This window comes from Poecile atricapillus, chromosome 2 (assembly GCF_030490865.1).
Source record: "Poecile atricapillus isolate bPoeAtr1 chromosome 2, bPoeAtr1.hap1, whole genome shotgun sequence".
Classification (NCBI taxonomy): domain Eukaryota; kingdom Metazoa; phylum Chordata; class Aves; order Passeriformes; family Paridae; genus Poecile; species Poecile atricapillus.
This window is the reverse complement of record NC_081250.1, coordinates 35,488,211-35,514,562: the sequence shown is the minus strand read 5'-3', so window position 1 is coordinate 35,514,562 and position 26,352 is coordinate 35,488,211. Positions and strand designations below refer to the sequence as shown.

General features: G+C 39.6%; 1 protein-coding gene across 2 annotated transcripts in view; it reads left to right on the top strand.

The window, feature by feature from the left end:
* Positions 1 to 894: 894 nt before the first annotated feature.
* Positions 895 to 26,352, top strand: part of ANKRD28 (ankyrin repeat domain 28) — a 120,615-nt gene continuing 95,157 nt past the window's right edge. The window contains exons 1-2 of one of the 2 annotated variants that reach the window (XM_058831008.1): positions 928 to 998; positions 25,631 to 25,724. In XM_058831008.1, coding sequence (XP_058686991.1) covers positions 25,683 to 25,724 — 42 coding nt within the window. In that variant the 5' untranslated portion in view covers positions 928 to 998; positions 25,631 to 25,682. Of the gene's footprint in view, positions 999 to 25,630; positions 25,725 to 26,352 lie in introns of both variants that reach the window. The other variant, XM_058831009.1, reaches the window with a different exon arrangement.

Genomic DNA, 26,352 nt, shown 5'->3' with positions numbered 1-26,352 from the left:
TTTCTAAGAGAGGAAACCAAAATTCAGGAGAAACTCCTCCCAATCATAGCTACCATGCTGGGCTGGCTGGCTGCAGGGTTATTTTATGGAAGAGCAGCACAGTGTAACTTCAGGGTTATGTACATCGCTTCTCCTCCCTTTCACAAGAGGTTTTTCAAGTCCTACCTATGGTAATATGTCACTTTGTGCTTCATGTACAGCATACAATAAGCCTGTAAATTATGTGTCAGAATACAGTATCAGAGCATTGCAGATGACATCTACGCTGGCCCTCTGCCAAAAGAGGTGAACACTGAATAAACACACTGCAAAATCAACTTTCTCTTTTTCGAATTAACTGTCTCCTGTATTCTATTTGTATATGTCTTCTCAGTCTGGCATTTTTTCAGAGCGTCTCGGTGTGTTTGTCTGGCCTGCTGATACTTCCCAGCACGATGCCACTCCAGCTCTCCCTCCTTCCTTCCCGGACCTTTCCCCTTGGATCAGGAGCTCAGAGCTGCCTTTGGTGTCGGAGGAATCCCGCCTCGGGCCAAGCCGCCTGCGCCCATAACCCCCGTACCGGAGCTTTTCGCTCCGAGCCGCCGAGACCACGCCTGGGGAGCCGCGAGTGCCGCGCCGCTCCTGGGCCCTGCCCACTCCGGCTCCGCTCCCACGTGCCCATCTCACCTTATCGCCCCGTGCCGGGCCCGCCGCGCCCGACCCGCCAATCAGCGCCGCCCTTACTCTGCCCCGCCTCGCGGGGGCCAATCAGCGAGGCCCTTGGTGGTGCGGGCGGGCGGGTTCCTTCGGGAAGCTGCTCGGGAGCGCGAGCGGCGGGGCGTGGCCGGCGCGGGGTGGCGGCGGCGGGCGCGGGGGGGCGGGGCCGGGGGCGGGGCCCGGCGCGCGGGCGGTGGCGGCGGGGGGGCGTGGCCGCGCGGCGCGCGGAGCCGGGAGTCGTTGGCGGCGGGCGGAGGCGGCGGCGCGCGCTCGCCATGGTGTTCCTGAAACTCCGCGAGCAGGTGGGTATTCCCGAGCTTCCCTTCCCTTCTCCTCCCCTCCCGGTGCCGCCGGGCGCAGCCTCCGCCGCCGCGGGGTGCCGTGCGTGCGCGGGTGACAGGCGGCGGGCAGCGGGAGGCAGCATGGCTGCTGCCGCCGCCGGGGTCCGGGCTGGGTGGGAGGCGCCATGTGTGTACTCGCAGGTACCGGGCCAAACAGGTGGCCGCGGCAGCCCGCTCGCCGCTCGCCTGGCCTCACCGGCGGGTCCCTGCCGAGCCCCCGCCCGCAGCGGAGGGAAAGCCCGTGAGGGGTGATGGGGGTGGGTCTGAGGACTCCCCCCGCGCCAGCCCTGCCCCGCGCCTGTTTTGGGAAGGGAAGGGTGTCTGCACGGGGGTGGCCGGGCCTGAGGGACTGGCCGGTGAGAGGGGATCGACCTGGAGACTGCCGGCGGGAGGCGGCATGCCCGGGAGCGGGAGATGGAGCTGGCGCCGCTCCCCCGGACCCGGCCCTTGCCCTGCGCAGTTTCACGTGCCCGGGAGCCGCCTGCTCGTCCCTCCACCTTTCCCTTCCAGGCCTTTAAAATCTTTTGTTCGGCCGCCGTCTCTTTCGCCTCCCGCGGTCTTGACAGACCTTCCCCGAGCCCGCGCTCCCCTTCTGAAAGCGAAGGAGGTTCTTGGTGCCTTCAGTAGGTTGTTGCTCTCGTCGCATCACACCCTTCTTTGTCTGCCAGGCTCTTCGGTTTCCATCCCAGCTGGTGAAAAATACTTGTCTTCGCTGCTCTGTCCTTTCCTGGTGTCTCCCCTGTCCTACCTATTGTCTCCTGTGCGGTATCAGGATACAAAGGTGGGAGGGTCTGCGCTGCCAGTTTGCCGCCTATGAAAAGATGTTTCTTAGGAATGGTGTTTTCTCGTCTTTTCATGTGTGTGAGGCCAAATTGCGTGTAAGAAACTCATGCATCCTGCTGTGGGTCTCCTTGTTACTCTTCCTTAAAGATAACCAACTGTAACTCTTGAAGACCCCACCCCCTTCCAAGAAAAAAAAAAAAAAGGAAAGAAAAAAAAAAAAAAAAAAAAGCCCCGCAGAAAAAAAAGCCTGTAGAAACTTGGAGGTGGTTAGGCAGCTGGTATCCTGTGTCTGTTTGTTATGCTGATCAGTATCAGCCCATCCTTACCTGCGGGTCCTTTCATTAGTTACATACACATCTGTGTTTTCACACTTAGGTTGCATGATACCTGGGGATTTTGTTCTAAGGAACATTTGGTGATGCAGGGCTGGGATCTCTTATCTCCTGCTGTGTTGTATGTAAACTTTGTGAAGTCTCTTGTTTTAGAACCTCATCTATGAATCAGCAACAATTATGGATCTGAAATACACTTAGTGTCCCTTGAGTTAGGTTTCCTTTCAGGATTTGTTGCTGTTCTTCTGTGGGAGACTTCCCACAGAAATGAGCACTTGTTCATCTCTTATATTAAATAAGCCCTTCTGTTAAAACCAAAAACTACAACCCTTCTGCAAGTAATCATTGTGAAATAATTAGTAAAAGACCCATTATCAGTTTGCTAACATGAAAGTACTGTGTTTCAAAACTTTTCTTCTGGGTTGGGTACTGCTATTGGCAGATGTTGAAGTGAAATATTGGACTGTGTGGAACCACTGGTTTGACAAGAGTAATACATGTTAGGCTTTTAGCTTCTGTCAATAATGCAAGTTTTAATCCAAAAGACACAAGGTGGATTTTTTAGAGGCTTCACAGATCTGTAAAGGTGAATTGATACACTGAATATTGAAGTATTCTTTCACATAAAGGAGGGGGTGCTAGGGCAGAGAAGGGAAGGAGGGAAGGAAGGGAATGCTGATTTTGGACAGTCAGTTGTAGGGGGAGTGATTTTTAGCAGCAGCTGCATTTCTGCTGCTAAAGTGTCAGTTGCTTGACAAATCAGTTATTTCAAACTGAATTCTGTTATAACTGTGTAAGAATGCAAAAAAGTCACGAGGAATCATGTTAACATGAAATCCCTCAGCTTTGGTAGTTAGCATTCCTGCAGGTCAGTATTGCAGTGGGCTGCAAGATGTGTTGACTTGAGAACAGGATGCCGTATTGAGAGTGTGGCAGCACCTGCTCTTTATGAAAACCAACCTGTGGTACTGTGTGGGAGTAGAGGTGTTCCTCTTCAACAGTTCATGAGACAGGCTTCTTGTTTGCTTAAACCATATGCTTTGCTCCATAGAGCTGTGTTTGGTTAGAATAAAGTAAGATGTCTTGTGTATTTGTTGTCCATATAGTGACAGTCTTCAGTGGTGGCTGTGCTTCACAGGCGAGTGCAAAGGCTGCTCTGTTGTTTGTACTGTTCAGCTGGTATGAAGTAGAGAAGTGATTTGCTAGTTTCTTTTTTCAACTGTCAGATGAATAACTTTCTGAAACAAAAATTTTACTAAATAAAGTATTGCTTAAAGGTAATTATCAAGATTATTTTTCCAAATTCAGCATAAACCTGTTGATTTTATTCTTTGATAATGTAGAAGGGCTCTACGTTAAATGTCAGAATTCTGCTGGGGACAGGCAGATTTATGCCATACAAGAAGCTTAGTGTTTTCTTGCACTTGCTTAGTTTTCCAAGTTACTGCAAGCTAGTGTAAAAGCAGTGCTAGGGAAGTTACAGCAAGGTGAGAAATTCTGCTCTGAGGCTCTGAGTTGAGCTTAGAGGGTGAAATCCCAGTTCTGCTTGCTTGATTTAATTTACTTAGTACCTGATAAACAAAACTTTGATCCTTCAGATGCTTAATATGTTTGTGAAGCTCAAATATTTGTTTGTCTGTGGAGGCTGATTTGACACTTTTAACCTTCAGAATACAGGTTTTTCATACACTGAGAAAAAAAGTAGGCCTTTCCTCGGGTTCAACAACCAGCCAGCTAGCACATTGTCTATAAATTTGTGTTACTACTTGAGCTTTATTGCTTTGCCATCCTACCAGGTAGGAATATATTTCAAAGTTTTGACTGACATAATTGAGGGTGTACACTGTGCTTTCAGAAGTGACTTATGTTTGCTTTAAAAGTATATCAGGTATCAAAAAAATTCATAAGTCATGTTTGCAAAAATTTCATTTAAAGCTAAATTGAACTGTATTGGGCAAAGCTGATACCTGTAATGCTCAATAGCAAACTAACTCAGGTATGAAAAAGCAATCATTCAAATGTCAAATTAGAAGCTGTAGATTGTTCTTGTTGCTCTTGGGCTTTTGTGCAGTGTTGTGCAGTTGTTTAATAACAAAGGAAGCAAACTTGCAAATTCTGAACGTTAAAACTATTCAAGGTAGAGATGAAAAATATGGTAAATGTACATTATAATTGAGGTATTTGCTCAATGTTTTCGTATTGTCTTCATATATTGGTGCTTGTGAATCAGGTTCTTCTAGATTAGATGCTGCTTTAACTACAAAAATGCTAAATGAGACAAAGCCTAGAAAAGTTTGTTTCTTCCTGAAATGCTGTGTTACACTGCTGTCAGAAACTGTGCTGACAGTCCAGTTTAGGTCAAGGGTCACTAATGTTTTATCACCTTTTTTTTTTTTTTTTATTTTGGGAGGGGTGGGGAGTGTGTGGAAGGGAAGGTATGGGGTGGGGGAAAAAAAAGGAGTAACTTGCTTGTGGTATCCATAGTGATATGCCTTGGTCTCCTGCATCAAAGCCCTCTCACCTCTGCATAGCTAACTGAGAAAGGCTAAGTATCTTCTGAGTTCTTTTGTTATGCAATCATAATTCCTAGGTACATTAACTGTTTCCAGAACAGATACATTCTTTCTTCAAAGGCTTGAGAGTTAGTCTCTCTTACACCTAAGAGGTAATTGACAGCTTAGTTTTTCATAAGTGTGTAGGTGAAATTTGGATTGCACAACAGCCCAGGGATTTACTTTTTTTCTGTTACAAGCCTTACCTGCATACGTGCCTACAGGTCATCTTTTAGGCTCACATAAGCCTACATCTCAGTAGAGTTTTGTTGAAAGATACGAAACTAATCAAAACTGGCACTTTTTTTTTCTTTAGTTTTGCAGCTATTTAACTATTTCTGGAAAAAATCATTGGATGCAGTGTCATTGTATTTGGTAAAACTTTATATTTTTTCTTTCAGTGCATCACAGTTTTAATATTATGCATTCCCCATTTTCTCTGAATCTTAGATGTGTAATAAGAAGATGTCTTAAGGCTAATATGGATGGGCATTTGAAAGGATTTTGTATGGGATTTTCCTGTGTGACTGCTAGACTGTGCTTGAGGTAGTGCATTTATTTCCAGAAGTCAGATATGAGCGGTAAGGATCTGAGTAGGAACAACTGCATGAGGATATTAGAATGACCACTTATCTTTAAAGCCCTTGAACAGTGAGAGCACTGACTTCTTTATTGCCCATTTATATCTTTCTCTTAGCTAAGATGGATCTTGTTCAATTGGCAGTTAAACAAATGTTTGCAGTGTCATAGTGAATGCTCTGAATGCCTCTATGGTTGCTATTTTCATTACTGCCAGCGTTAGACTTCATTCTTTTAGAATTCAAGCCAAGAATAAATGTCCCAACTAGTTCCTTGTTACACTAAGAGGAGGAATGGTCTCCTGTGGTGATGAAAAGGAGCTGCTGCTGTTCAATGAGGGAGGGATATGGTGGGAATGGAATTATGTGGTATTGCTCTACAAATTCTGTTCAGATGTAGATTAATGAGAGGTGTGTTTTATTTTTGACTTTTTTGGTAGGAATTACTTTAAAATTACTCTTCTTTTAAAAAAACCCAGTAATTTCTTTCATGAATTTTGTAATGGTTAAGAACCAACTCTCTGTGCTCCATTGTCCATCATATGTTCTTCCTAAAATCTGCATCTAATCTTTTCAAACTGTATACAAACTAATTTAATTAAGAAATTGTAATTCTTACCAAGACACCTAAAGTCTTATTGTTAGTTCTCTTGTTCCCAGGGTAAGAAATGACATGTGCTGAGAAGATAACTTTCTTTAGCTGATGGACAACTCTGAGTAACCTGAACTCTGTTTATCTTGTTATGCACAGTAATTACCAGCCCTTCCATTAGAATGTGTTGAGAGAACCTGGTTCTACCACGTGTCGTTTGGGGGGATCAGATTGCCCCATGATAACTTGGGAACTTTTGACTTGTGAACAAGCAGTTCTCCTCAGTCAAGAAAATAAACCTTTTAAAAGAAGGGGAAAAAAAGGTGGGGGAGAAACAAAGCAAGCCTTGATTCTGCAGTCAGATCCTTAAGGCGGATCCTGTTAATTCAGCAGTCTTCTGTGTGGATATAAAGGTCTATTCACGTAGATAGCATCGAAAGTTTCTGACCATTATTTAGAGGCGAGGGAATTTTCAGGGAAAAATGAGTAAATGGGCACGTCTCTATGAAGAAGTGACTTCTTTAGCACCCAGAAATAAAAACTAGATTCCTGTAGGAAACTAGTAGCTGTTGAGACCCTGAACCAGCAGTCTGCTATCTGACATGGATTGTTATTTTCCCAGATTCCTATGGTTGTTCCATACACTGAAATGGGTTGTGGAATAAGATTATTGAAATTAAGTATATTTGGTATTATATACTTCATATTCTCCGCCTCATCTTTTGTCAGCAAGTTTGTTTCTCACTTGCCATACCTGATCATTTTCTCTAATCAACTGGGCCACCCTGAGGTCAAACTAGTATCTGATGATTTCTTTTCTTGCTCCTGCCAACTTTTTACTTTTTTCTTACCTCTATTGCTTTCTCCTATTTCTGGAAATTGAGTGGGAGACTCGTTGCCTTAGTTACAGTGACTAACTGTTTCAAAGTTATTTATAATGTTTGTGTTTAAATAACCTGTATTGCAATACCAATCACAGAACATTTCACATCAATAAAAAAGTAAACAAAGCAGTACATCACTGGGAGCATGCTTACAGTGCTGATTTTCGGGAGGTTTGTTTTCCTTTAATTGTTGGGGGTGGAGGACATGTTCTAATCTGGCATTTGAAGTTGCATCTGAAATAAGGTGTCTTGGTGTTATCCTTTGTACCAATGAGAAAAGAATCTTAATGTTTAAGCTGCAAAATATCTGGGAATGTTACTCTGTCCTTAGTAAAGACATTAGCACTCTCCCTAGGGAGTGGCAATATACCAGTTTAACTCTGTTAATTCAGTTGTGATTCTGGTGTTGATGAATTATACAGCACTGACCCACTTCAGCACAGAAACCAGAGCTAATGTAAGAGTGGTGAGACTTAGTAGTTGGGAGAGAAGGGAAGATGAGACATGTAGCCAGCTCTGTGGGTGCAGAGAGATAAAGAGGAGACACCAGCAGTGATATGCAAATAAAAGAGGGACAAAATAGTTGGTTTGTAGCATTCTTGTAGATTAGGAAGCTGCTCGTTAGCTGAAGCTAATGACTTAGCTGATTACTTCTGTCCTTAAATAATGAGATGCTCTTTACTGTGAATTCAGTATGATCTGAGATTTTCATTGTTTATCTCTATGGTAATGTAAGTATGTGAATTGAGTGAACAGTACTATGTAAGCAGATTGTTTTCTACATGAGTAAAGTCTGCCTATTTAGGGCAGCCTGAGAACAAATATTTTTCTCAGTAAATTTCTCAGTATACCACTGAGATGGTATAATAATTTGAGAAGTATGAAGCAGAGATCTGCCTATTCTAATGCTTGTGGTCTGGTAAGAAAAAAAAAAGAAAAAACAACTTAAGCTTATGTTGTTAAACTTAAGAACTAAATTTACAGAGATGGGGATGAAAGTGTTTACAAGTAATTGTAACTGCCTCACATTAGAGCTTCCTGAATGTTCAGGTTTTGTAGGTAACTGCCTGTTTAAATGACTCAAGTCTAATTGTGACTGGGTTTTGAACTGTTGTGAAGTCATCCTTAATGTTTAATGTTTTCATATTCTCTGACAATGAACTTCACTTAATGGCCTTTCTAATTCAAGATGATGAGCATTTGCATATAAGACATTCTTGGTCATTTTGCAGTCATGCAGTTATTCTTAAGGTCCATTCTCTGTGCTGATATCCTGTACCTGCTTCCATCTGGTGCAGAGAAGAAAGCATGGATATATCTGGATTTTTTTTTTTTTTTTTTTTTTTTTTTTTTTTTACTTTGGCAAAAGTGAAGATACAGCACTGCCTTAATGAAGGAAGAGAAGGGAGCACAAGCAAGAACAGTCAGCATGACAAAACGAAAATGAAATTAGAGTTAAAGCACTGAGACCAAAATGAGCCTTTTTTAGAGCTTACCGAATTTCTAGCAATCATGAAGATTCCATGTTTTGTTTCAATATTTTGCGGTTTGTCCTCCTTTTTGATTTTATTTTGATAGCTCCATCTATGCTGGTCCCCTTGACAAAAGGGGAAGTTGAACCTTCCATCAGGAACCTGTTCATCAAGCAGCAGGCAGCATAATAGATAAGGGATCTACCCAGCTCATAGATGCAGAGCTACTTGTATCACAGACAGCTCACCTGGGGGCAGTGAAAAACATTTTCAGGAAGTTCTGTAGTTATTTACATACTAACATACTCTATAACCAATAAATAATTTAGTAATTTAAATCCATCGTTGCAGGTTTAAGTTTTGTACCATGCTTGGAGTAATTGGTATTCTCTCTTTCCCTGTCCTGTCTTCAGGTCATCTGCTTCTTCTTTCAGTTGCTCATGAGAGTGGGCAGGTAATCTATGCAAGTCCTTTTTTTCATCCCAAGCACTTGATCCTGCCTCAGATCTCTCTGTACTGTCTGCTAACATTTCATTAACTCACCAGTGTGTCCCCACGAAGTATTTTTGGTAGGTTAAAATTAAGGACATAAAATCAGGAGTGGAAGAAAAACAAAATACTAACATTGTTTTTCTGGTTACATTATTACTCATTGCTTCAAATTAATGCAATGTCCCAAGTCATGGTGGAAGGATGCTTTAAAAACAGAATGTTAATGGAATTCCCCACCCCTCTCCTCTGTCTCTTTGTAACTGCAGAGTTTTGTTCAGTTCTTGCTGTGCTTGCTAAAACATGAGGATCAATAGAAAGAGGTCTTATGCTTAATACTGTGTTGCTGTGTAGTTTCTGCCAAATCAGAACCCTGTAATGGTACTGCCTGATGGCTTTTATTTCCTTTGCTCCTTGTCTCAGTTCCAGGAGCTGTATTTTGTTTTATAGCTCTGCTGTATCTGTTACTTTTTTTTTTTTTTTTTTTAAACAGTGCTCATTCTGGGGGATAATTCTCAGTATTAAGGATTATGTAGAAGTTCTTCTTGTAGAAGAACCCTTTTCTTCTTGTTTCTGTCACCTGCAAGGTTACAAAGGCCATTATTAACCTGCAATAGTACTGATCCTGTGGTAACCAACCAGCTAATTTACTTTTTCCACTTCTACCCACTGACATTGTTTGCAGTTTCTTTCTATCCAAGCACAGGAACATTTAAAGTTTATTATCTAACAGTACTTAGATTACAGAATGGTAAATCTATTAAAATAAAACCTTTCAAGTAAAGAATATTTTATGACTTTTCCATAGGTATTTCTCTATTCTTTTTTACCATAAATTTAGCAAATTATAATTACTGCAATCAGGGATGTAAATAGTCAAGTTAACCTACTCCATAAGAAACAGAGCTCAAGAGAGGAGTTCTTTGCATGTTTTCATAGTGAGAGTGAAAAAGAAAGGTGAAGAGAGGCTTTATGAAACACCAGAGAGAACCAGGAGGACAAAAATGGTTAGGATGCTTGTCAGCATCTGTGAACAGCAGTGCTCTTCTGATGAACTTCAAGTTCCATAGTCATGGATCATCCAAAAACCAACAGGTATCCAGGTACCCTGTGGAGCTGAGTTTGAAGATACTGATTCCTTTTGCTACCTACTGCACCTTTATTACAGCACAGGAAGGGGACTTTCACAGCATCTATAATCTCAAACTAACACCGTGAGTAATACACAGAAGAGGATGCCTCCTGCTGTTTTCTACACCCAGAGATGTAAAAAATGTTTTTGGATCAAGTATATAAAATTTGTTGTTTTGGAATGGCAAATATATAGCTGCATGCAGTCATATCTTTTATCTCTGAAAGGACTTAGACTCTGCACATCATGAATTTGCTTCCTTTTTTTTTTTTTAACTCTTAAACAATTATGGTTTGCCAGAAGTTAAAAAATTGTGGTATTCTTTACATTTGAATAGATTATTCATGGGGTTTTCATACCTGAAGGTTGATAAAATTTCTATAATACTCTGCATGTGTTAAAATTGCTTTCGTAATCATTTAAGTATTAAACTTACGGCATACATAATTCAAGAATAATTACTAGAATTTCCAGGGTTCATGAGTCTGTGTCCACAAGTATTAGAAGAATTTTGCAGAAAAATTGCCATGACTGTTAAAAAACTGCTGATAATATATTTGCATTTTAGCCTTATTGTTGTCTGGAAGGCTCTCTTTTGCTGTTGCAATGGCTGTACAAAATACCCCACACATTTAGGATGTCACACTGGTTTCCTGTCTCAACATCCCACCCCTTCCATGGGGGAGCACTGAGAGATGTTCCCTTCCATAAAGCTCTCTGCTGGAACTTACATAAGCCAAAGAAACAGTATCTGTTTGAAGGACAGGAGGAACAGCAGTGCCAGTGGTGCTGTGCAGACTGTCAGAGAAGTTCAGCTCCCCGTCCCTGGAAGTTTGCCACACCAGTATTAGCAGTGCTCTCCTCCATGTTGATTTGAGGTGTTTAAAATCATTTGGGAACTGTCATCCTGGAGTAAGTTCTTTAGAAAATTAGCTCTTTGCCTCCGCAGTGGCCACAAGCACAAATAAAATCTGTAGGCCTGAAGCTTGATCTGGTGGCAGCAGTGGGCCACGGTGAACTGAATCCAAAGACAGGGTGAATGTGCCTGCAGAAGAGATCTCAGGAGTGTCTGCTGGAGCTCAGCCTTCCGTGTTGTAGCAACCCTTATTACCTCTACTGACATACAAGTGTTTTAGCTATGTCCAGAAAAGCTGTGTTTTGTTGTTTGTTTTTTTTTTTTAACATATATATATATAGTCATACATATACGACTGTCCTAACCACAAGTGCTTCTTTTATGATGCCTGACACGCATCTTGTTTTTGGGAAAAGTAACCTGTAAAAGTAAGGTGAATAATTGAAGAAAAGAGGAGGAATTGTTGAAATTACAACATTTGACCTCAAGGTTTCATGGCCTGCTCTGGTGTGGAGTGCAGTGACATGTAGCCTGCCTGGGAAATGCAGTATTGTCACAGGATGCCTGTTCAGAATACTAAGTTCTTACTTTTCACTGTGTGATGTGGCTGTAGAAGCGAGGTAGCAGCTCCTTTGGTGTATATTTGCACTGTCTTGATTTTTTTGCTAGGTAAGAAATAATAAAAATGTCCTGTAATAAGCAAGGTTAAATACTGACAAAAACATTTGGATGTTTTTCTTGTAATTCTATTTTTCTTTTAAGAGGTTAATTAACAGCCAAAACTATGCTAATTATATGACTTGGAAATTATCTATGACAGTGAAGGCCAACATTTTCATCTGGCAGATAGGAGAAGGAAATACAGATACATGAACTACTGAATGCAAATGTATTCCTGGTGTAGGGTAGGACTGTGTGTGTGAGAAATGGAGTACATTCCGTGAATCAACCCTGTTCTTTTAAACCAGCAGAGTAGGTAAATTTTCATGAAAGACTTGAATTCAGTAACTTTAGGATGGAGTTCAGTGATGCGCTTCTTGGTTTTTTTGTGTGGTTTGGTGGTGATTTATGTTTTGGTTGTTTTGTGGGTTTTTTTTTCATTTGCAAGGTTTCTAACAATAATGGTTGAAACTCACTGGCTTCTAATCTCCTGCCTAAGGCCATGGTTTGAGATTAGGTGGTAACTGATCTTAAGCAGTCTCTCATTCTTTTTTTCTGCAAAGTAGTGAAAAGGGAGGTGAGAGGCATATTATTTAGGTTAGCATAGGACTGTGAAGTTTTTCTTGAAAGTTTTCCTAAGCAGGAAGTAGAAAGGAGTGTTTTGGATCAGATAAACTTACCCTACTGTCTGTCTTCATGTGAGAAGTCCTCTAATCACAGATGATGTGTCTTGTGTGAGTCTTTTGGTTTGGGGGCTGGAGGTGAGTGGAGAAACTTGAGAGTGGTCTGCCTTGGACCCTTCTCTCTGAGTAACTTTCATGCCGTTGGTCTTAAACTTCTTAGAATGCGTTTTGAAACTCAACAACAGGCTTGATTTTCTTGTCTGGTTCTTGATTGTTCTGGGGTTTGAGTGTGGCTGTGAATTCCTCTTTAACTGTGAAAGAACCTAAGGTATTTAGAAGTCTGCTTCTATTTATAACACACCATGTTGACTTACATTGACTGAAAATTTCAAAAGAAGAAAAGTTCCTCTGTAACATCTCTGCCACATGCGCTGCCTTTTAGGATCCTCAGCTTTTTTCCATCTCCCATCTGACAGCGTGTCAATTTTCCTGCAGCATTTTAAAGTTGTTTTTTCCCCCCTTTTAGGCTGATCACATGCTCTGGCAGTCGGTTTTACAACTGGAGCTCTGAAAAAAAGACTTTCTCTTGCCTTCCATCTCTTCTCAAGAGGTTACAGTGAAAGTATAAGACCATGTTCAGGTAGTCCAGTTACCTGAAAACCATATGCCAAAAGTAGTCTGAACTTGCTGCAGCCTTTTTTCTCATAGAAACATGTATGGATAAAAGGCTCTTCAACATTTGTGCTTCTTATGTGTGCAGCTTTAATTCTTGGACACCATCCAGTGATGGCTTGGAGTCATGCCTCTTGTGACTAGTGATCCCTCTATCTCTCCGCACAGAGATCCCCAATAGGGGGGTAGGGAAATACCTAGTAAGAAAACACACTGATAGAAAAATGCCTAAGTTGAAATAAACTCTACAAGTAGTAATTAACAAAGCATGTGAGTCTAAGAGTAAACTGCAGCCTTCTGGAATAGAAGAATTTTTTTCGTCTCAGCTCAGTAGGAAATGGAAACAAAAAATTGTAATTAGTGTTTTATATTCCACATATCACCTCGTGTAGTTGTATGAATACCACAACATAAGCACACTAATTGTGCAAATATTTTTATCAGCAGCTAGAGAAGACAACGTTTCGAATTGCCATTAATGAAAATCTTATCAAGGTGGACTGTTCCTTACTTTATTCTGCTTCTCAGTTTGATTGTGCTGCAAAAACGTTTAATTCAGCAGCTTATGGATGAGGCTATTCATTCATCTGACGGGTTTTATTTTCTGAAATAAGCAATGGTAAAACTATAAAACTTCATTTAAAAGAAAAAAACCCAACAAATTTGGCATGTCTTTTATCTGTGAGAATGCACTGAGAATAATTACCTTAGCAAATAAGGGTATAATAAAATTGTTCTTAAGCGTTTCCAAACAAACAGTTGCCCACATATCACCAGTATGTTTGTGAGGCTTTAGGTTACAGTACCTACTTTAGTGTGGTTCTTGAAGCTGGTCATCAACACCGTTTAAATTTTTTTTAAAATTTTTGTCCAAAAGTCTTAGGCAGCTGTTCAGGGGCTCCTTTCTGAATAGGTCAGCTGTCTCTGCTGTGGACTGGAGGGTGGTATTATGCTGCTTCTAGTAGGTGTCAAAACCCAGATGGGTGACATAAAAATGTAGAGCATAAATGAACACTGGAATGGGGGAAGGGTGGGGAAAGTGAATGAGAATGACAAACATTAAATAAAGAACTATTTTGCTATCTTGGTTTGAAAAGATAGGTGTCTGTTAAGGAAAGCAGGGGCCTCTCTTGAAATGGAAAAAATTTAAACCTGCCCCTCTCTGAATTATTAAAATTTTGAAATTAAGGGACTCTTAGGTAAAAATATGGGAATAGGAATAACAGTTCTTTACAAGGAAAATTAAAAAAAAATGCAGTAGTAAAAAAAACACTGGCAGAGTCAGAATACTGTTAGGGTGTTGGTAACAGTCTGATTAAATGGTGGCTGCAGTCTTCCTGGAGTGACAGATGTGGTTCTGTTGAAGCAGTGAGCCTGTAGAAGGGTGCAGTTTTCCTCTAAAGATCCAGTGGTGGTGTAGATGGGTCTGTTTTTTATTTGGGAATTTAGTGGAGAAAGGCTGTCTGTGGTGTTCCAAATCTCAGATTATACCCAGGTAGGAATGCTTGGCTCCTCCCCCTGGGTGGAGCATCTCCCAATGGGATTATGCAATTTTATCAGTCGTGCAGTGAGACTCAGTGGCCCATTAACAGCAGATATCCCCCAGAGTTATGAGGGATGGGTCATGGAAGAGATAAAGAACATTGCCCCAGCTGGTTTTAACAGATGGTAATAGAATACATACTTCTGGTTACATCTTGCTTTGCAATTTAAGACATTTACACAGTGTTAATAAGAAATGTACTTTGATATTTAAAACATCTTACCTAAGTATCAGATTATACATTTTCTTGGTTAGAGGACAGAATATGAGAGGATAGCAGAATCTTCTTTGCTATGCTGAAATAAATCATGTTACTAAAGGTATGCAAAGTTTTGAGAATACCTGTATTATGTAGCTATTAGTGTTTAAAAACTCAGAGTCAGTGCTGTAAATTGAATTACATTTATGGCAAATTTCTCATTATTCTGTACTTTCTGTTCCTTGTTTTATAGGAGATACAGAGTACTTTTTGTTGTGCTTTTTTGTATTATGTTGTACAAAGGTTTTCAGTGATAAGACTAGACAAAAGGTTAATCTATTTTCAGTGTGGTTTATTGGCATGGGTTGTGGGAACTTCGAGGGAATGTTTGAGCTTGAGTACATAGAGAACAGGACAGGGAATTTTTTCATTTAAAAATTACATTAGGAAAATATATGAATGTAACTTGCTAAGATTTAAGTATAGCATCTACTTGCTTTCAGAGAATTATAAAAAATAACACTTAAGGATTATATATTTGCTGCCAGAGGATTGAATTCAAACTGCTTCACGAACGGAAGTTATGAGCTAAGCACTTGGAACGAGTTTGTGAAAGCTCACTGTTTGAAAGCAGCATTAGACAGTTGCCTCTTCTGGAACAAATGGTATTTTCTTTACAATTACTCCTCTTAATTGGAAAAACCAGAAGAAGCTGGGAAAAAGAAAAGCTTCTGGTATGAAGTCTGATAGAACTGTGCTAATCCTAAAATTTTGACAGACTTTGTGGCCAACCCCAAGTTGATTCAGCTCATTAACTGTAGTTATATGAAAGAAACACTGTGGACTACTTAACTCAAGACATTTTTGGAAGATTTTAATTAGTGCCACATATAATTAAAACAACCTTTTTTTTTTTTTTATTTCTGTCTTTGTTAGCTGCTCTGATAAAATCACAAATTAAAAAGTATAACAAAAGTAATAAAAGTAAAGTAATTAATACAGTGTAAAGGTTGCCATGTGCTATTTAAGTGCATCCAAAAAGCAAAAACAGAACCCGGGATAACTCACTTTGATTTGCCCAGGTATGCCCTTCTTCTGAACACAGTTAGAGATTAGTTGAAAAAGTGTTAATAAAGCAATCAGCTGTCTGTTCTGAAGACTGCTACACCTGGTGATCTTATTTAGTGGTAGCTTGCTTGTCTTCTCCCTGTGGAGGGATTTAAGCCATCAGGGCTGAGAGGTATTGCTGCAACATTGCATTGCTATTGTGGAGAGATGCTAGCAGAATCATTTTATAGGGGGTTTCTTTTGTGTCTGGTTTTGGTGTGCCGGATTACATCCTGTTTAGTGCACATCGTTTTGCTGTTCTCTGTTTGGAAAGTTGTCTTCATATCACTAGGCTTAGGAATAACCTCTGGAGATTTCATGGAGATGATCAGTTCTCTCCCAAGGCAGGGTCACACAGAGCAGGTGACATGGAAACACACCCAGGTGAGTTTTAAGTGTCTCCAGAGAGGGAGGCTCCACAACCTCTCTGGGCAGCCTGTTCTGGTGCTCTGCCACCTCAATGGAAATGAGTTGTTCCTTGTGTTGAGGTGAAACTTCTTGTGGTTTGGTTTATGGACACTGTTCCTTGTCCCGTCACTGGGCACCACTGAAAAGAATCTGGCACCATCCTCTTGGCACCCACCTTTAAGATATTTATAAACATTGATGAGATCTCCTCTCTGTGTTCTCTAACCTAACCCGTCCAGCTCCCACAGTCTTCTTCTAAGAGATGTGTTCTCACAGTCTTTTCCCATCTGGCACCTATCTTCACCCTGAAGAAGTGAAAAACTGAAATTTTCATATGCCACAATTCTGGGGTTCCTGTCTGTCAAGAAGAAAATCTGACTTCTTTTATTTGTTTTTAAGAGCAGTGCACCTAGATAATTGTAGGTAGGCTAATGCACTTTGGAAATGAGTTCTGTTCAGTCAGTGTAATGATGCTTTAACTGAGCAAGGTCTTAGTTTGGTTTATGTGATCAGCTTTAGATTGATGGCATTACTTGGTTGGGCTTAATTTTCCTAGGAATGTCTGTTTCTACCATGCAAGTGGATTTAGCTGTAACAGTTCACCTGTCTTGTTTCTGGTCCCTTGAAGTGTTTCACTATCTGTGAAATGTAATTTTTTTTTTTTTTAATTTATTCTTTTTTTCCTGTAATGACCACATCTTGATGAACTTCAAAACTGTAGTCTTATATTCAGCAGTCCTCAGGTCAGATAGAGAAAGTGACTGACTTCTGGCAGTCAAAGGTATTTGATTTTCTTCCCTTTGCAGGCTGTACTGATGTAGTGGAATCTGCTGTGGCACTTGTGCATGGCAGGTAAGAACGCCAGTTTTCCTTAATGTGGAAGCAGCAGTCATGATTTAAGCAATTGATAGAGTACACATAAAGGGGATGTTTGGCTCTGTGTCCTGTCCAAGCAACTGGACTTTTCCCTGGAATAAGAAAGTCCAAAAGTGTGTGGTAGTACCTTCTGTGTTTCCTGTGGAATCACAGTGAACTGGAAAATGCAGATCTTGTTTTTCACTCAAATATTTGACTTGCAATTGACTGATTTGCGCCTCTTGTAAGGTGAAGTGCTGTTACATCTGTATGTGAAAATCTGTCTCTGAGTCTACAGGCCAGTTCTCTTTTACTGTTTTGCATTTTGGGGAATGAAAACTGTATTATTAAGCTGTGTTAAAATCCTAAAGCTTTGTTCAGACACACCTATATGGAATGCCTCTGTTCTAAGTGAATTTTGACTCTTCTGTCCCATTTTAAAAACATGTTTTTGTCCTATTACAATAGCCTCAAGGCTGATAAGACAACAGCACCCTATGTGTGCTGGTGTTTATGTGAAATTGCAATCTCTTAAATCTTAAAGAGCTGTTTATTCCATATATTTTACTTTGTTTTCCAATCATTTTCTTAAAAGGCCTAGTCAATAGGATTAGGAAGACAATTGCTATTTGCATGCTGGCCCTGGGAATAGAGAAATGACCGCATGCACAGATATTCCCTGTGTATTAATTATGGCACTTCCTTATTAAAGATCCAGTGAGGCCATTTGGATGTACTTCTATTTTTGCTTTCAAAAATTCATCTAAAAATATTCTTTTTAAAGGTAATGTTTTCCTTTCAGGGAGGGAGAAACAACTCCAAGGAAGTTTTTACTTATGATGGTTTGTTCCTGTCAGTGCATGAGCTGAATGTAGGCATTGTTTTTTATACCTGTAACTTAATTTTGCACATGCATACTTTTTTGTTTGAAATAGTATTTAGGTTTTATCATTCTGATAATACCCATCTGATGGATATGTATTTTCTAATATACTCCTAATGCTTCCTGGTTTTCCTACCCTTGTATGAGGTAGAGTAGAAATGTTAAAATTCAGATGCATGAAAATTAAATAGTAATGATTAAAACCCATGAATCAAGAAACAACTTCATAAAGGTGGTGTGCTGGTAAAAGGTTACCTCACAAACTGCCACCCTGCTATCCTGTAAATACTATTGATCAAGTCTAATGTTTGTGCCTTGGTAGATACCTAAAGTTTGCAGTTCTTTTCTCCCTCTACCCAATATCCATTTTTAACTGCTGTCTTCTCATAGATTGTCTGAAATATGTCACAGGTGTATACTAGAAAGTCTCTGTTCCACAGTCATAATCTGAGGGTTTTAATTCTCCAGTCGTCCTGTGTATTTTAAGCACAGAGGTTTCTGTGAAGCTGGACTGTAGACTTGGAGAGGTAACCTGCTATGGACAAACATAGACTCAAATAGCTCCTGTGCTTTCTTCTGATTTTCATGTCTATGAACGTCACTTCTTGATTTGTATTTCTCTTTGAATGTGACAGGCATCTGTTCAGATTGGAAAGCATTACCCTTTTCTGGTCTTATGTATAGTGTTTCTGAAGAGTAACTGTAGGTTTTAAAGAAGTCTGTCCTGGTTGTGAAGTTTCTTAATGGTTTGATTTATGTATGAACTGCTGTGACTCATAGCATACTACCTTATTTTTATCCAGATAATTACCTCACTAAAAGATGTGTGAAAGTTTTCTTCCCTCAGCTTGAGGAGCAATGCTATTGTCTATCTGTCCTTTTGATGTTAAGTTTGATCAGTATTCATCTTCTGCTTGCTTTGCCGTCTTCTCAAATTTTTAACTGAAAATTATCTCTGAAGTGTTTAAAGAATTGTAAAAGTGAAAATGAAGTGACATCTGAACTGCAATAGTTTGTTGTTTTTTTTAAGGTGTGTCATTTCCAAGTATATCATAAGAATTTTTGATGTTGATACAGCTTTTTGTATAAGTAGTTATTGTTTGAAATGATACTGTTTGAAATGAAATGTGTGCACATGCTGAAATAACATGTATACAAAGGTTTCTGGATTTGTTAGAGGTACTTACTCCTCTTCTGCTTTGATAATTTTTCATTCTTAACAATGGTGTGAACATCAGAGGATCAACACGTGTTTTCACTTATGTCATTTAGGATATTTCATAGGTTCACAAGTCATCAGGCTTGTCAGTTCATTATTTCACCTCTTGTTTTATGCCAGGGAGCTGTTCAAGCTCAAAGCTTTTATCTGAATAGTAAATCACAGAATCGGATTCAACATCAGGAGAACTATTAAATCTGTTATTTAATTTACTTCTATTTAAAAACGGTCTAATACTTTTGCCATGATCTCTGACAGTTCTGTTAATTCATAATGAAACAGCTTGAATTACTGCTTCGTTTGTCTGTGAAGCTCCTCCATGCGGTTGTCCTTGGTAAATAGTAGTCACTGAGGAAATAGTAAGGGATAGCACCCTCCTACTCCCTCAAATCCTCCTCCTTCCTCTCAAATCAGCTCAGCTCACATCTGCTTGTGTATGTTAATGTTACTGATTTTGTTAGTGTACCTGCTTGTGAACTGTGATTATTGGGGGCAGACATCCTTGCGAATATCTGCTGCTAAACCTGCTGGGTGTTGTAAATGCTGTTAATTTAATATCTAGAATGCACTGAAATAATATGCCTGATTTTAACCAGCAAAAAAATTAGAGGATCAAGTTAGTAAACCAAGATAAGTGCATCGGTGATCTTTTTTTAAGATCGTAAACAGTTTTCTCATATAATTAAAGATGAAGGCATGAAAACGAGGAGAAAGTGAGATACCATTTTAAATTATTTGTACATTTCGTGCTCCTCAAAGCTTGTTATAAACAAATCATCACAAGGATTTTGGAGCAGCAGATGAATGTCTGTTCTCCTCCTTCCAGCCCCCAAGATATCCAGGAATATCTTGGGAAGAACTTGTAGTCCTTCCTATAAGTACTCAAGTTTATATGTCACCATAGACTCTGTGTTTATGCTACATTGAAACAGTCTTCAGCATCATTTGGTACCACTGACTCTCCTCAGATGTAAAAGATGGAGGGTTTGGTGCTATATATGTTCAATTACATGAGATCCAAAGTAAAGCTTAATTTTGTACTTTAAAATGTATTGCTTTTATTACCACTGAAATGTTGGTAACCTCAGCCTTCCACATAGTTTGACTTTCCAGGACGTTTTAAAAGAATACTGAAAAAACCTGAATTTGGCACATTTTTCCAGGATGAGTAATTTGTTTCATGATAAGCCTTGGTTATGATTTCCATGAGTTTGGGTCCCCCACCCACCCAATGTTTTGGGAATAGCAGCTTTCTGTGGCATGTTGCTCCAGGTGATGGTGATGGCTCCCTCAGATACTGCCACAAGTCATCTTTGGATGAGACTTCCCCCACCTTTGCTTTGAGATTAATCTCCCACTGCATCTTTGTGAGCCCCTTGTTTCTTCCAATGTGGTTAGTGCTTTTACTCCACTCAGCACAACTTGCTTCAGAAGGCTGCTTGCCAGTGTTGATTCTGTTGTTTTCATGTTGTTGTTTTCTTAGTCAATGCATTTGGTCTTGTCTCTATAACAAATTGTTATCTTTAATAGCTTCTCTCTGAATTATTGATGTTCCACAATGACTTCTTGCTCCAATCTATTTATACTTTGAGCATCTCTGCATTATTCTGTGAGATAGAAATATTCATGTGAAATACAGCATTAATCAGCCTCTGCAGAACTGTTATATGTGAGCTTGTAGGTACCGCTGTACTACAGATTTCTGTGTAGCATTCTACAAATAATTATAAATTCCGAGAATAAGGTGTTCAGTGCCTGTCACTGTAGGTAGTTCTTAGTTTAACTGCTAAGTCTCCCTCTATTTCCCAGTTTAACTGCATCCATAGTATTAAGAGCAGAGCGTCATATTGCTTTGTGCTATCCCTGCTATCTTGCCAGACTATCATTTGAATGTGAGTACAGATGGTATGACTCATTTACACTTGTCCTTAGCAGGCGACGTACTTAACACCAAGTATGTGCCTCCAGCTTTTGATTCCTGTGAAAAAGAGTGTTTCCCTCTCGCCACCCCGAGTGTTATTTTGTTATGATTCAATCAGGTTTTAGTTCACCTTCCTTTTAAAATTAGGGAAGAAGTCTGTTTTTTCTCCTATCTAAAATGTAATTGACACTATTTTTAAAAGATGCCAGACCTCTGTTGATTTTGCTGAGACTACTTTTAAATAGGAAAAATGAAGATGAGCAAATTAATGGCTCCATTGTTTGAATGTAGAAAATACACTGAGGTACTGTAGACCTACTCTGCTACTTTTTCAGTACCTCTGGAATATAGAGAAGTGTTTTTTCCTTGTGTATGAGGAAGTTAGTGTAATCTGCAACTTGGGATATGGATAAATGGGCATTTTCCCTTCTGAAACACAGTGGGTCTGATAGCGCTTCATCAAGACCTTGTCTGGCAGTCTTGAATATGCTGAATGGTTTATCTTTTCTCTTTAGGAGCAGGGAGAAAAAAGCAATCTTGGAAACTTGTGTGTGGTGGTGGTAGTGGTGGAATATTATTTCTTTTTACACAAAATCATTCACCTCTCTTTTCTCCATGCCTCAGCTGAGGATCTGCTCTTACAGGTAATGTTGAGGAGCATGCAGTGTGTTGAAGGCACTCTTGGCACTGAACAGCACCAAAGCGGAGCTGAGAATTTGGGATAAAGTGCAGGTTGATATATGTATTGATAAATGTGCCTTATTTGTTTAGTGTTTCCCTTTTCATTTTGGTCAGGCCCAGAATCAAGTTCCATGTTGTGATATAGAATGCTTTTTTTTGTTTGTTTTGAAGGCAGTAAATTTACTGAAAAAATGGATCAGGAGCGTGTTTTCCTAACTTTTTTGGGTTTTTTAATATTAGTAAGTTACATGGGCAGAACTTTGAAATTGTTTTTCATTGTCCCATGGCTATGTCTTTCTATTTGTAAAAATAGTATAGCAGCTGTTTTTCAACAAAACCTTTGTTTTCTTGCAGCTCTTTCACATATATGCTGTTTCTCAACAAGAATTTTGAGGACTAGCCCTCCCTTAAATCTGTGTAGGTGTTCATAATCACAGAACTGTGTGTCTGATCCCACGTGGAAGCTGAACACTCTTATTTAAGGCTCGTACTCCCTCTGATGGCAAACTGCTGTGTTTCTCTTGCCTTCTGTGTTCACTTTCATCTCTCTCCTTTCGTCTCCATTTTATCTTCTTGCTGTGATGCTGGATTAGGCTGTTGTTTCATGTGTGTCCCACTGAAAATGCAGTTTTAATGAGGCTGATAAAACTGAAGGGCCCCTACCAGACTGCAAGTGTACTAGACAACAGTAAGCTATTTGGTTAGGTAGGGGGAAAGGAGCTAGAGCTTATCTTCTCTACTTGAATTTATGTAGTATTTTTATTGCAGTCACTCTTCTGTGGTACAAGTCATACTTACTTCCTAATGCTTGGCTTAAACTGATGACTTTATCTCCCTGAAGCTTGCATATGAATACTCTGCTCTTTTAAGCTCTAATTCTTTGTTCCAGAAATCAATTGTTTGGATAATATCATTTTATGTTTGGTACAAAATACCCTCAGTGCTATAAAGACTTTACTAGTTGCTTTTGTATGGGATTGTTATTAAGAAATGATGGTGTTTTAAATCTTGTAGTTATACTAATAAAGATCTAATGTACAGAAAATAGAACTGTCATTGCAACTTGTGTGTTAATGATGTCATAGCCTATGGTAATGTTTTATTTGTAAATTTGGCATCTAGATTACAAATAATGCAAAACAAAGCTGTTAATCATGTGGTTACAGGAATAAGACATTGTATAGTTTGTATGTCTTTGTACATCTGTGTGTAGAAGACCAGTTTGAGAGAAAAGATAGTGATCCTGTTGCCCCTTTGATAAATGACCCTCTGCTACAACATTACTCAGAGGAGAAGGAAGTCAGCAGATCTTTGTGTTCTCATTGCATCTCTTTTGTGCTTCAGTAGTAGTTTCAAATGTTTCTTGAAAGTGTTTGCTAAATTATTTAATTATTATTAAATATTACTAATTTAATTAAATCTAACCTTTGCTTAACATCAATTATTTAAATGGGTAAAGACTCAGTTCTCGTTCATTGTCACTGACAACAATAGCGCTGTTGGGGACTTACTGTGTGCAGTGTTGCCTTTCATGTGTGACACTGGCAAGAGTTTCAGCTGGTGGAAGAGATGTAGGATGGTAATGAGTTTTCTGGTGTGTAGTCAGGCCTTTTCTGATGGCATGAAATCCAAATCGATGGTGCATCTGACTCAGACTCCCTTTTTTTAGGGACCTTATATTAGGAACTGTTGGGATGTTAAGTTTTCAAGTATTGCTTCTGTTTGCTTGCTCAGCCTTGCGCCTGTCTGGGAACACTGTCTAGCAAATTTCTGGCAATTTTGGTGGAGGTATGTGAACCTCTAAGCATGTCAAAAAGACTGAAATAAAGCTCTTTTAATTTTGAGCCTTTAGCATCTTGAATGTGAAATTCAGTCTTAAAAATTTAGGTGCTTACCTTAAATATGTGAAGTGACTAGATCCTTCCAGGAATTCTGGCACCTGTAGGAGAGATGTTAAAGTAGTAGCATGTACTGGCAGGAAAGAAATTTTTTGGTCTTGCGCAAGTGTTTTGGTTTTCTTTGGTGTGCTGCCACCAAGTGACAAGGATTGGTTTTGCTGCTCTTGGTTTTGGTTTTGGTTTTTTTAAAGTGATTTCCACTAATCACTCTCTTTTCTTTCTTTCAAACTGAAAAAGTTAGAATATTACTTTACACTCCTGGTACATTTGCATACAATATTCCATATTATTTTTCAGAATAACATGACCTCTTGGAAAGTCTGACTGAAAATTTATAGGATAAAAGAACTGTTAAAACTAAGCTTTTCCACCCCACCATCATTCTGCTGTTCAGTTTAGATATTCTGGATTCTGTGAATTATTGCAGAGTCTCTGTCACTGGAGATACTCAAGAATCATCTGGATGCAATCCTGTGCCATGTGCTCTAGGATGACTCTGCTTGAGCAGGGAGGTTGGACCAGATCACCCATTGTGATCCCTTCCAACCTCACCCATCCTATGATTCCATGATTGAAAATAATCTTCAATCCAAAACAATACAATGTAAGCACACATATGAACATAAACATCAAGTATAAAAATGCTGAGATCAAAAAATAATATCTAATGGCAGATCAAAATGTATTATAGAAGTAATGTTTGAATCCTACATTTAGACATTTCAGGGTAACTTTTGATGAACAAGCTTATAAAAATATTCAGTATATTAAACCAATATTCTGAGCAATATTCAAAGTGCTCAAAATATTTCCCTGTGCTAATCTATGCAAAAGTTTGCTTGGGTAAGATAAAGGATATTGGTGTGTCTAAGGGGAGAGTGTTGCAGGTGGAGTGGGGTGGTCATGGGATACTGCGGGTGGCCTCACATCTCTCCAGCTCACATATCTGAGGTGTGCTGTCTGCTTGACCTGCTGGGCACTGTGTGTGGACAGAAATGATGGTGGGGTGCAGAAGTTAGAGAAAAGATGATGCACTGCCACTGATGGTTTATACTCTTTATCTTCTGATTCTTACAGACTTGAGCACTATAAAAATTGCTGGGCAGCAAAATTATACTTTGTTTCTAAGAAAGTTAAGACATTTAAGACTTTTTACAGCACTGTTTGGGAATATGATTAAAGGTCTGATTTGTAGATGAGACCAGTAGCCAAGGTACATCTGCACAGATCAGCAAATCCATCCTAAGTGCTGTTTTTAAAAAGACTTCAAACTACAAGCTCTTGCTAGAAAAGGTAGTCTCCCTTCATATCCCTCCCTTGGAAGTTTCCTGGCTGTTCTCTTGTTGTTTGGCAGATCTTACAGCAGGCAAATTTGGCGGCTGAAGTAGCAAAAAACACTTTTAGCTTTCTGCCAGTTGTTCTCTATAGGTCAGCCTATGGGACAGTAAGGTAAATGCAGTGACAGCACAAAGAAAACACTGGGGAAACATGTAACTACAGCAGTAGTCCCTCTTTGTTCTTAGCTCTGCTGGGGCTGAATATGTCACATGCTACTCTGCCCACTTTAGAAAGGTGACTGAAGATTGTTTTTTGACCTGAGTTATTAATTTATAATTAAGACTCATCTAAACAATGTTGTAATCATACACTTATTTGGGATTGTTCTGTACCTGCTTACCACAGCTGTTACCTTGCTATTTGCATTCTATTCCCCCTCTTAATTATGACAGCTTAATCTGTTGAGGTTTGTTCCCTGCTCTCCCCTTTTGCCCTTCCTCAGGTGGAAAGGAGGCATCTGTGAAAGCTAGGCTTTCTTTGTAAATATGATGTGTAAAGGAGGAGGGGAAAATAATGATTCACTTGTTTTGGTCCACAGAGAGGAAATCCGCTAGTAAAACCTAATAGCAGTAAAGACTGAAACTGTTTATATAAATACATTGAAGCTTCCAGAGATCTCCTCTCTGGCACAGGAAATGTCACGTGTTGCTGACTATGCTGCCAGTTCTTCTGTCCCGAAGTATTGGCTTATCAGTATGCCAGCTGTGCTTCTTATTTTGCAAAAGAAAAAAGTTAATTACCTAAGGTTTTGTTTGCCTCAGTAAACTATCTCAACAGTTTTAGCATACTTAAAACATTTGCTTCTGAGGTGACAGTAATTGTTCCTGTAAAATATATCCAGCATGTGATATATTGGGTTTTATTTAAACCTAGTGAAAGAGGATTTAAGTTCTGAATTTTTTTTCCTGTAAATTAGGAATTAATTTTGCCTGTGGCCATTTCAACTCCAATGTAAGTGTTCCTGTCTCATGATGCATAAAGGCTACTACAGTCACATGGCATTTTACAGGGTAAGACACTTCTGTATAATTTCATTAAGTACTCTGTTTCCTGTTGTGTATTTCTTTGTTCTCCTAATGTTCTTCAACTTCTTGTGTTATTTATTAAAATAGCAAAATAAGTAAATTTAATGAAATCCACCATGTCTTCTATGACGTAAGTTTCATTGATTCCCCCTTACAGAACTCATCTATAAAGGAATATCCAAAATGTTTAGAGCTGGTAATGTGGATAGACTTCTTAATTAAAAGACACTTATCCTCCTAACTTCAAAGTAGTAGGGATGTGTAATTAAGCACTGTCTTTATTCTGTTTAAGGTAGATATATCAAGGTTGTATGTTACCTTAATTCTGCCATTTTTCTAGCTTGGTTTGATCCCGGTGGGCAGCTTAGGCCCATGCAGGCACCTGCTCATTCCCCACCAGTGCAGTGGGGGAGAGAATCAGAAACATAAACATGAGAAAAATCGTGGGTTGAGATAAAGCCAGTTCAATAGGGAAAGCAAAAACTGTGCATGCAAGCAAAGCAAAACAAGGAGTTCATTCACCACTTCATTCACCGCTTCCCATGGGCAGGCAGGAGTTGAGCCATCTCCAGGAAAGCAGGGCCCCATCACACATAATGATGACTTAGGAAGA